The sequence below is a fragment of the Sus scrofa genome, chromosome 15 (genome assembly GCF_054392235.1).
Source record: "Sus scrofa isolate SSC_HxYL_T2T_F1_AM1 chromosome 15, Sscrofa_HxYL_maternal_Yorkshire_Landrace_v2.0, whole genome shotgun sequence".
NCBI lineage: Eukaryota > Metazoa > Chordata > Mammalia > Artiodactyla > Suidae > Sus > Sus scrofa.
The window spans coordinates 115,134,198-115,146,614 of NC_139397.1; the positions used below are offsets into that span (position 1 = coordinate 115,134,198).

Sequence of the window (12,417 nt, forward strand, 5' to 3'; positions counted from 1 at the left end):
TTATTACTACATGCTTGGCCTTAGGTTGGGCACAAGGGATAGAATGAACAAGGACCTCATCAGTGAGCTTCTACCTTTTACGAGATCCTCAGAACACGGGCAAGAAACTTTAGGCGCAAGGATATAAAATGGGGAAAAGAAGTAAGGAATTTTCTTGTGAATATCTTAAAACTTAGAGGATCTCAAACCTCTGTAAACTTGAGAGATAAGGATGGTCGATTATCAAAAAACGGTATGTCTTCCTTGGTCACATGTAGGATTAAAAAATGTAGTATGAAGCCCTGAGGAAGGAAGGGAGTGCGGGAGGAATACAAACATTCTTACCTGTTGAGAAAAGAGAATATAACTGTCCTCCATAAGCAAGAAGGATACTGGATATAACATAAGCAGGAAGAGCTCCACCATGAAATCTAACTACCTAGAAAATAGGCAAATCAATGGGCAACTTCTGAATATTCATGTTAATGAAATAAACATACTTTCACATGAAATCAAAGTGCTATTCTTCACTTTATACATTTCCTGACAAGGCCACAAAGACATCTCCAGTAATGGGTATCAAAATCCTAAGTGAAATAAATGCTAAGAATATATAGCTTATTAGAACCATGTTACCTGAATTTTTCATCAAAGGCATAACAGAGAGACATTATATAATTCTGTAGCATATACCACGAATTTTTTTTTACAAGGCATGTTTATTGAGCATTTAATATGTTCCAAGTGTAACACTAAACATCTTATATGCATTATCTCCTGCTCTCCCCAAAATTCTTCCATGTAGTTCTTATCCCTATTTTACAGATGAAGAAATTTAGGCACAGGAAGCCCAAGTAACTTGTACAATTAAAAATGTAATAGACAAGCAAGTCACTTACTTGCTACATCTCTTTGTTCTCAAAAGTAAAATAGGGACAATAATAGTACTTACCTTATGGGTGGTTTTAAGGATTAAACGTATTCATTTGTATAAGGCATTTAGAGTGTCAACTTAAACATGATAAGCTACTGAAAATATTAGCTGTTATTATTACACTTTTATGTCCTTTGCAGTCTTTGGAAATCTTGTGGAATGGGACTTAACTCAGAGCCTAAGTTTATAACCATTCTATTATGGCACTTCAAGTCATTCTATCAGCTAATCTAATCTCTACAAAAAATCCATATATAAAACAAAACATAGTGTTAAGTTTTTCTTTTAATTTTAAAGTTTTAAAAGGAAATTATTTTAAAGCATGTTTTCCAATCAACATAATTTTTTAGAAGATGTACAGAGTTCTCTGTCAATCTGATGAAAAGTATGGAAATGGATGCTTACACAAAATGTTATAAAAAAAAAAAACAACTCTGAGTTCTCGTCATGGCACAGCAGAAATGAATCTGACTAGGAACCATGAGGTTGCGGGTTCAATCCCTGGCCTTGCTCAGTGGGTTAAGGATCCAGCGTTGCCATGAGCTGTGGTGTGGGTTGCAGACACAGCTTGGATCCCACGTTGCTATGGCTCTGGTGTAGGTCAGTGGCTACAGCTCCAATTAGACCCCTAGCCTGGGAACCTCCATATGCCGCGGGAGCAGCCCAAGAAATGGCAAAAAAAAAGACCAAAAAAATAAAATTAAAAAAAAAAAAAAATCTTTAAAAATCTCATTGAGTTCAAGGTCTCCTTGAAGCTTCTTTATGGATTTCTAGGTTGAAACTGATGAGAAAGAATTAAAAAAAACTTGGCACTCCCACTGTGGTGCAACAGGATTGGCAGTGTCTTGGGAGCACTGGGATGCGCTGCACATTGGATTGGGGATCCAGTGTTGCTGCAGCTGTGTCTCGGATCTGATCCCTGGCCTGGGAGCTCCATGTGCTGTTGGCAGGCCAAAAAAAAAAAAAAAAAAAAAAAAAAAAAGAATTAAAAAACGTAAAGCTCATACTCATGATTTATAGCTTGTAACTTTGAGTGGAGGAAGAGGATAGCTGAGTGAAAGGGAAAAGGTCATTTTTCTACCTACTATTAAATGATACTCTCTGCATGCTAATGACATTCTAGGAAGCAGCATGCCTATTATGGACATTGGAAGGAAGTTAAGTGGCACACAAGGCTCAGAGTCAGATTCTTGAGGTCGGACTATAGCTTTGCCTCCTACTAGCTCTATGTCCTCAGACAAGTTATTTTACCCCTCCCTCTCTCTAGGCCCTTATTAGTAAAATGGCAACAAATAACATTTATCTCACAGGGAGTCTGAGGCTTAAATGTGCTCATTTGTGTAAAGCATTTGAAAAGTAACTGGCACAAGTAGGTGATCAGAAAATGTTCAGTTACTGATAACCTTTAATGCCCTTCACTGTCTTTAGAAATCTTGTAAAAGGTCCTACACACAGAGTATCCTAAACATAAATTTCTTTTTTAAATACAAAGTGTCATCATGATAAGTATAAAGTACTATACTGGGCAATCTGCACAACGATCAACAATCATAAACTGGCCTCCATATTCCAATCATAGATATGCATCATTTGGTTTTAGTATTTGGCACAGTATCTCTTTACATTCTGAATTAGATGTCAACATTGAAATACTAAAATATTTATCTAAGGAGTTCTCATGGTGGCGCAATGGTAAGAAACCCAACTAGTATCCATGAGGATGTGAGTTCAATCTCTGGCCTCACTCAGTGGGTTGGGGATCTGGTGTTGCCGTGAGCTCTGGTGCAGGTCGCAGACATAGCTCGGATCTGGAATTGCTGTGGCTGTGGTACGGGCTGGCAGCTGTGGCTCTGATTTGACTCATAGCCTGGGAACTTCCATATGCCATGGGTGCAGCCCTAAAAAAAAAAAAAAATCCACCTAAAAATTCAAACTTCTAGTTTCTCTTAAAATCTAAAGATTGTGTAACTTTGGAATACATTCTTATATGGAAATGATTTATTAGAGTTTAATTGTCCTGAGAAAGTAACTTTCAGTTTATTTTCTGTCCTCTCTTTCCTAAGAGTAAAGAAATGAATGTATATTCCATTTTCTGAAGAAAATATTAATTTTATGAAAAATTATCTAATCAAAGGCTAAAAATTTTCCCAAGGGGTTTCTCTTTATTCCTCTTCCCAGTCTTCTTTGAATCAACAACACTGAAAATACATACAATTTTTAAAAGACAAAAACGATATACCAAACTGAATTCATTCTCCTACCACTGTCAAGCCAAATTTTTAAACAAACATGAAGGAAAACTACCTTCCAGCTTTCCATTATTGGCTTATCTCAATTGCCACAAGTTCTTTAACATTTAAAAAAGTACCTACCTCTGACACTATAAATTCTCACTTAAAAAAAAAAATTCCATATCTAAATAAGATTAGTCTTTTTTTTTTGGTTGTACATATAATTATACCTGACTATATAAAAGTATCAAGCTAACTTGACTTTTCTTGTCACTATTCTGAATTATGAGCCCCAGGGATGAAACTGACAGGAGAATGATAGATCCTCAGCCATAATGCCATGTAAAGTAACATGCTTTTTGGACATATTAAAAATACAATAATGTGAAATTTTCCCTTTTATTCCACAGGATAATTTAAAAAAAAATTGGTCCCTTAACATTTTAGAGTAGTTATTAAAATGATCCATGATGCTATTTTCCAACTTATACTAACATTTAATTTTTTCTAATGCAGCATGAACTTTTTACACATTAACTTAGAATTGTCTGATGTTCACAAATTTAATAATAATCACAATCTAGTTCTCACCAGGTTGCCATGAAGATCAAATGAGATAATACACATAAAGGAGTTGTTGATTTATATATTTTATAATTTGTGAGTTTTATCATTATGGTAGAATTAAATGACTTAAAATCTCTGCTATGCCTAGAATGCAAAACATAACAGACCAAAAAAATAAAGTGAAAGTGATAAAAGACACAATAAAATTTTTAGGTATTTTGAAACTGTAATTTCTGACTATTCAATATTATCTATTTATGTCCAGAATGCACAATTCTGCAAATTATAATGATGGTGAATAATAATATAACACAGTACTTCTATAACATGATAAATTATTTTTGTTAACACTATTTGCCTACAAATCATAGAAAGATACTCCTTAAATGAATTTAAGCTTATACAACATGTATATTTCTAACCTTTCGCAAACTGAACATGCACGACATAAAAAGTTCTTTGAAAATGTTCATTTATGTGACTGAGCTTGCCTATTTGATTTGACTATGAATTACAGCATAGTATGAGCATGAATAAAATCTTAGTATGACATCCATTTAGCTAAAAATACTAATTTCCTTGAAAATCAGGAATCAGCTCTCATTTTTAGGAAGTATCAAACATGAAAGCAGTACCTTAAAAGCCAGAGGTGGCCAACTAAGGTCAGTGTGCCAAGAACAGTTTTCAGATTTTATTAAAGTGAGAAAAGGAAGAAAAAAAGAGAAAGATGAAGAAAGAAGTAGCTGTAGTCATGGCTGTAGCAGCAAGAGACTATATGTACTGAACTATTTATCATCTGGCCCTTTACAGAAAAAGTTTGCAACCCATGCTTTACAGTACCTACTCACAAGTCAATAAGTAATTAACAAGAAGCCTCTCTTACCTGTCCAAGTATTTGTGAAAAGGAAGTCTTAACTGTCACCTAGTTTAAAACAATCATTAAAAAAGGTTATTTTCCTGAAACTCTGGTTCACATTTTATTAACTGAGCACTCTGCATTATCTGTAAACATAATCATTAATTTTTTTAGATGAACTTAAAGGTACTAAGATTTTAAAATAATTTTCTAAATCATCAGCGTTTAATTTGTAAAAAGTGGAGTTTTACTGTTCAGTATATTTTCCTACAATCTAATTCTTGGACAACTGGATGAATATATGACACATGTGGTAATCCTTTACTATCTAGAATATCTTATTACCAGATCATACAGGCTAAAGAAATTTAATGAATTACTCAGTCCAGAAACTATGCATATGTTTGCTGAAAAATTAAGCACAACTTAATCAACTTCCTGTATTATCACTACTTTAAAATCTCAAACCTACCACTGTATGGTACTAAATATAGTTGAGCTAAACTACTTCAGAGTAAATTTCATAAAAACACATTTCACATGATATAATACAAGGAACAAAGAGAGTACATTTAGTAAAATCTGAGCCAAGACAGTATTTAAAAAAAATTCATCATTAATTATATTTAGCAAATACATACCTCTTCTGATATTAAGAAATTTGGGAGAAGAAAATATATCTTTCAAAGAAAACTTGTAAAATGACTACATTTTATCAAAACGTGGACTTTTTTTTTTTTTGGCTGCACTTGCAGCATGCATAAATTCCTAGGCCACGATCAATCCTGAGCTACAGGGAATGCCAAAATATGGACTTTTTTTGGGAGAATATAAAGTATTTGTGAAAACGTGGATATTCTGAGAACACGCAATGTTTAGAGCCAAATGATGAATGGAATTCTTACTATCTCTATAGCAATAAAAATAAGAAAGTATAAGCTGAAAACCATATAGCCTTGAAAAATCTTTCAACATTAAAAACAGAAAACAAGATATCTAAGCATTAATAAATTCCATCAAATCTAAGATAACCGATAATACAGGTCAAACTGAAACTTGACTGTAGGACACACTCTATTTTTTTGACCTACTAATTCTAGTTTACCCTAAGAAAGTTAGTTCTAATAAAGAATTCAAATATTTAAGATTGGTTTAAAGAAACTGAGTAGGAATAAGATATTTCACAAAAACCAAAGCCACCACTGAAATGTACGTATTTCAACCACTTAAATCCGGACTCCTTAAAAGCTGGCATGTCTTGATACAGAGAGGGTCTCTTTTAGTTCATGAATCCACACAGAAATTAAATGCTACTCTCAGGTCTATTTCTCTTCTCTTAGTGTAAAGAGATCTACTGTGATTGTAAAACAAATACAACAGGCATTACACTACACATTTTAATGACCAATAGAACTTAATGAACAAGAAGGGTAAAAAATGAAAAAGGGTGAAAAGAATAACCTTAAGCTTATCTGGTAGTGCTGGAAAACCATATACATCATTTCAATTACTGCAACAAAGCCACATCTGCTGATTTCATGATGTTTTTCAATTTATGGAGGACTCTGGATTTTGAGCTTCCAAATTTAGACTGTTAATCTACAATCTCAATTTTTATTTTATTTTATATTACTTATTAAGATGTATACTTTCAAAGGTCCAGCTAAGGAAATACTGAAGTGGTGCTAACAGGCAAAATGGAGAATATCTAAAGTATCATAAAAATCTGTTTCTTACATGAATTGGCTTTCATGCTGCCATATATCCAAGGCAAAAATAAAAACATATTTCCAGTTTACTCTATAACTAAATCTTTTTTTGTTGTTGTTTTTTTTTTTGCTATTAATTTTTTCAAAGCTTAATTTTTCCTGTTTGACTTAGGGAAGTCAGTTTTTTTTTTAATGTCTTCTAAAATTTTATTTTTATTCTAAAATATTAAAAATTGACTACTAAAATAAAAAGGCAAAATACACATTTTCATCACTAAACATAAAAATTTTAAATTAAAATTATTTAAATATTTCAGAAATTCTCAACTTCCATTTCAGTCCCCATAATTCTTAGCTTCTTTTTTTTTTTTAATTTTTATTTATTTATTTTTTCCCCACTGTACAGCATGGGGATCAAGTTACTCCTACATGTATACATTTTTTTTTCCCAACCCTTAGTTCTGTTGCAATATGAGTATCTAGACATAGTTCTCAATGCTACTCAACAGGATCTCCTTGTAAATCTATTCTAAGTTGTATCTGATAAGCCCAAGCTCCTGATCCCTCCCACTCCCTCCCTCACCCATCAGGCAGCCACAAGTCTATTCTTCAAGTCCATGATTTTCTTTTCTGAGGAGATGTTCATTTGTGCTGGATATTAGATTCCAGTTATAAGTGATATCATATGGTATTTGTCTTTGTCTTTCTGGCTCATTTCACTCAGTATGAGAGTCTCTATTTCTAGTTCCATCCATGTTGTTGCAAATGGAATTATGTCATTCTTTTTTATGGCTGAGTAAGTATTCCACTGTGTATATATACCACATCTTCCGAATCCAATCATCTGTCTATAACTAAATCTTAAAAATTAAACAAACATACAACTTACCTCATATTGACAGTCTGATGATGTGTACATTTTTAACAATGCTACATGGCTGTCATTTTCTGGCTGAGCAATATGGAGTTTCACAGGAATTTCTGTGGTAGATGGAACCCTGAAAAGGTATATATCAATTTTCAAATACAAAATGCTATGAAATAACCATGGCTAAGTCAATCCTCAGCAACACACAATGAAATAGAAAGCTAGATGCCACATGTGTTATTATGGATCAACACCTTTCCAGTTGTATCACTATTACTTGAATACTGCTTCCAGGACATAGGAATTGGGGGAGAGGGTGGAAAGTGGTTCATGTTTGAAGCAAGTAAGGTTTAAATTCTAGATCATTTAAATAAGAATAGTATATTTTAATCTTAAAATACTATATTATGAGCACAATGCTACATAAAGGATACCTACATTTTCCTAAGAGGTACTATAATAGTTTCACTAAAATTTTACTATGATTTAAATAAATAAACTAAGTAGAACATGTATTATACAAAAACACAAAAGTTTAAGGTAAATTATTTCATATACTTACTGTGCAATGGTTAGTGAATCTTCATAAGACCAGGGAATATGAAGTTTATAGATACTAGTAATTTCTTCTATGAAAAAATAAATGAAATATGTATTACTAATCTTATGCTACTAAATGTTATAGAAGTTACTATAACAACTACTTACGCAATTACCCATTTCATTAAAAAATAACTATTAAGAATTGCATCACGAAATAGGAAATTATGGACAATTATTTAATAATGTTTAATTAGACTTACAAAAGATATTACAGCATATAGAAGTACTATGAAATTGGAAAACATTAAACAACTAAATTTAAATTACTACTACAATAAGACATGCAGTAATTTTTTTTTTTCTTTTTATGGCTACACCTGCAGCATATGGAACTTCCTAGGCTAGGGGCCAAATTGGAGCTTCAGGCCTACACCACAGCCACAGCAACGCTGGATCCTAGCTGTACCTGTGACCTACACTGCAGCTTGTGGCAATATCAGATCCTTAACCCACTGAGCGAGGCCAAGGATGGAACCCACATCCTTATGGTGACTACGTTGGGTCCTTAACCCCCTGAACCACTATAGGAATTTCAGTATTTTTTAATTTGTGGATATTTAGACTGAAACAGATGACAATGTTTACTGTTAAGAAAGGGTCTATGTGAAATCCACTGGAAATACAAACAGCTTTTCTATTATCATATATTTAATTTTAATTTAATAAGATATACAGAAAAATAAGTATTACAAAGAATTCAAGTGAGGATCTAATGATTCTTCAAATGACAATACTATTTTTTCAGAAAATCCAACTTACCTTTGACTGCTGAGCACTTGCTCACCACGCTGATTTTAAAAGCCTGGTATATCTAATAAGAGTTTGATCACAAAAATGAAAAAACAAAAACAAAAAACAAGTTTAACTAAACAGAAGAATAAACCCAAATCCTTGTTATTATGAAGATAATTAATTACCTGTCCAAAGTTCAGAAGCTCTATATTATAGAATAGGCCGCTTGTATTTAATATCACTTTCCTTGAAGACAATCCTGTAAAATTAAAAGTACTATATTACTTAGAATACCAGAAAAATTTTTTTCTTTCTTTTTTAGCTGTACCTGCATTATATGGAAGTTCTGGGCCAGGGATAGAATCTGAGCCACAGCTGTGACCTAAGCCACAGCTGTGGCAATGCCCACTTTGCCAGGCCAGGGAGTACACCTGCACCTTAGTAGTGACCTGAGCCACCACAGAGACACGGCCATATCCTTAACTATCTCTTGGTTATGGTCAAGATGATATGGGAGTTCCTGCTGTAGAACCAAGAAATTTTTTACAAAGTACAAAAGTACTAATTGCTTAAATACACAAATGCAACTGTTCAGATGCTTCTTTGAAAAGAAAACACAGGATAAAGCACCTGACAAAAAAGTCTTGAAATATTGATCAAGTGTTATCACTGAACTTCTATTAACTAAAAAATAAGTACTATGTGATGAAAGATTCTATCAAGCACATTTAGCACTACTTCAAACGCATAACCAGTTCTTTCAAAATGTTGCCTATTTTATATGATCAATAACTGGATCTAAGAAAAAAGACAGGAAATTTTATCTACATGTAAAAATGCTAAATGTAAGTTGTTTCATCAATCTGTGATTAATAAATCACTTTCTAAAACACAATGCTAACTTAGACATTCATGTACAAACCATCTTAATGAGTACCTTTTGTGAGCAATATTTTAAAATAGAGCACTGAATTTAAGACAACTCAAAATGAACAGTGGGAGAATAAGGAGTAAATATAAAGTAGACTTCACATTTTACTTAATCAAATTTAAAATACCATTCACTGAGCTACCCTCTTTCTCAAGAAAGATGGTCTAATTCTTGGTTGTTGAAAATATTCCAACAGGAAGCAAATAATTTACAATTTTGCTTTCCACAATGGCAAAAGGGAAATGAGAAGCTGAACATTATACTTAATTAAAAACATTTTTTTTCAGCCTGACTCACATCCTGAAGATTTTAGAAAGAACATCTTCATTATTAAAATGCTGACAGGCCCATTTGAGAGACTGCTTAACAGTTTCCATAAGTTTAGACGTATCAACAAATAAGCCACAAGTATTTGATTGTGTTATAACTTAAAATGTGAGACATTCACCAATGATCAAAGCATAAATTTCCCTGAATGTTTTCACTTTTAAGACAGCTAAAGTTTTTTTTTTACATACTTATCATATTTAATATTTTATTTTGCCAACTCCTCTTCAAGCACATTAAATATTTAATTCATTTTTTTCCTTTTTTATTACTCAATGAATTTATTACATTTATAGTTGTACAATGATCATCACAATCCAATTTTATAGGATTAATTTATTATTAAATCTAAGATATCAAAAGTGTTAGAGGAGGTCAGTTATAATACTGGCACAGTATTTTTAAGCTACAACGACAATTCACGAGAAGTCAAGATTCATTTCTCTTTTAATAGGTTAATTTTAAAATTGCTTAACATATTCCAGAAGCACCTTCATCAATTATGTTTAGGAGATCAGTTTACTATCATTATACAGTATTAATCAGTTCGGCTGAGCATAAATTAAAATAAGGAGAAATGCCCAGCAGGCTCTCTTGTGGTTGAAAAATTAAGCCCCAATCTTTACCTCTCTCAAGATGGAATGGAATATGGTGCGTGTAACCCGAGTTACAACTTTTAAAATTTGAGCCAGGGAGGGCAGAGCTCTTATTTTATAACCTTGGTGTCTTTAATGAGGTGATTCAGAGTTGTCAATTATGTATTATTCTGTATATTCTTTTGTCAAAACCAAAAAAGAAAGGGATAGATTAAAAACCTTAAGAAAGTTTTCTCTGTCAAGTAATATAGATTCTTTTCATGAATGGAATATTAAAAAAATATAATGAGGGAGTTCTCATTGTGGCTCAGCAGAAACGAACCTGATGAGTATCCATGAGGACGCAGGTTTGATTCCTGGCCTTACTCAGTGGGTTAAGGATCTGGAGTTGCCGTGAGCCATGGTGTAGGTTGCAGATGTGGCTCAGATCCAGTGTTGCTATGGCTGTGGTATAGGCCAGCGGCTACAGTTCCAATTTGACCCCTAGCCTGGGAACCTCCATATATATACCAGGGGTTCAGCCCTAAAAAGACAAAAAAATATATATGTATACTGAAAGGATGGGGCATGCCAAAAGGGCAAAGGAGCCAACCTAAAAAGAACTTCCAATATCGAGAGCTGGAGAAACTTAAGGAAAAAATGTAACATTAGTAATGGATTATAACCCAAAAATAAAATAAATATGCCTAAATCCATACTAATATAAATAAAATTGAATAAATGAATATATGGGGGAGAAGGTATAACGTTCTTTTAGGAAGAATTTCAATAAATATAGAATGCCAGTAATAACTGTTTCAGACTAGATAAACCAATGGATGCTAAAATTAATGTGTAATTTTGAAGAAAAACAGGACACTTACACTTTCTTAAAGTATCTCCCTCAAGATATTAATCATAAAAAGGCAAGCAGTAACTTTACTGTGGAGAAGCCTGGCAGACACCACCTTAACCAAGTGATAGGGTTAACATCACTTGTAATTAGACACAGTGATATTATATATCCTTGGACATGATACAATAAGTACACATCACTTCTGCAATATTCTTGCCCCAAATGTATAGCATCAGTCTAATCATAAGAGAACATTAGACAAAGCCAAGTAGAGGAATATTCTACAAAATAACTGACCACACTTTTCAAAGATATCAGTGTTATACAAGACAAGGAAAGACTGAGGAACTATCAAAGATCAGAGGAGAAAAGGAGGTATGACAACTAAATGCAACATGGGAACCTGGAGAAGAAACTGACAGAAAAACCCATGAAAACCAAATAAAGCCCGTAGTTTAGTGAACAGTATTGCACTAATGCTTAATTCTTAATTCCCATAATTATGTTGTTTATGTTAAGGTGAATGAGAGATATACAGGGATTCTACATTCTTTCTATAATTTTTCCACCAAGTCTAAAATTATTTCAGAATAAAATTAAAGGAATATTTAGTTATATGTATTCTACCATAATAAAAAAAAAACTGGGAAAGGGATTTAGAGAAGTCTTGAAACCTTCATAGAGTAGATAGCAATTTATATCTTATAATAAACATTTCATAAAAAGGGCCAAAATGTTGTTTAAGTTCAAATGAAAATATGTATACACAAACACACAACTACCTGCAAATGTATATGATTAAGGATAAGTTTCTTTTAAAAGTTCTCTTCTCAGAAGATGACTGTTGGCCCAGATTTAAATAAGAATCAAACCACTGAGCCATATCATATGGTTATTCTAAGAACTACACTTGAAGTATATAAAAAATACTTAACTTTACAAAGCTCTGCTTTATTGCAACTAACTGGCAAAATAAAATCAGCACCCTTTTAAAAATAAAAGCAACTCTTAAGGCTTCCAAAATCAAAGACTTACCAAAGGAAAAAAGATGAGTTACAGGTAGCTGTATGGATCTCGTTTCTTTTTTAAAGAATTCACAATCTACAACAAACTGTAAGAAATAACAATTTATTAGGAAAAAAGGGAATTAAATTTATAATAAAAGATCTTCACTTGATATTTGAGTAGAAAATAAAAATTTATAAGCTTCAGTTTTGGAGAAAGTATTATCTATTATCTATCACACTAA

General features: G+C 32.7%; 1 protein-coding gene across 6 annotated transcripts in view; it reads right to left on the reverse strand.

The window, feature by feature from the left end:
* PGAP1 (post-GPI attachment to proteins inositol deacylase 1) overlaps window positions 1–12,417 on the reverse strand; it is a 112,757-nt gene that overhangs the window by 49,530 nt on the left and 50,810 nt on the right. For 5 of the 6 annotated variants that reach the window (XR_014830018.1, XR_014830019.1, XM_085000282.1 and 2 more), the window contains exons 14-20: window positions 12,204–12,279; window positions 8,665–8,738; window positions 8,507–8,558; window positions 7,707–7,773; window positions 7,166–7,274; window positions 4,595–4,633; window positions 325–418 (exon numbers count right to left, since the gene is read on the reverse strand). Coding sequence is in view for 3 of the 6 variants with exons in the window: in XM_085000282.1 (XP_084856408.1) it covers window positions 325–418; window positions 4,595–4,633; window positions 7,166–7,274; window positions 7,707–7,773; window positions 8,507–8,558; window positions 8,665–8,738; window positions 12,204–12,279 (511 nt within the window). In the remaining 3 variants the exon portion in view is untranslated. Of the gene's footprint in view, window positions 1–324; window positions 419–4,594; window positions 4,634–7,165; window positions 7,275–7,706; window positions 8,089–8,506; window positions 8,559–8,664; window positions 8,739–10,843; window positions 12,280–12,417 lie in introns of those variants that run through there. The other variant, XR_014830020.1, reaches the window with a different exon arrangement.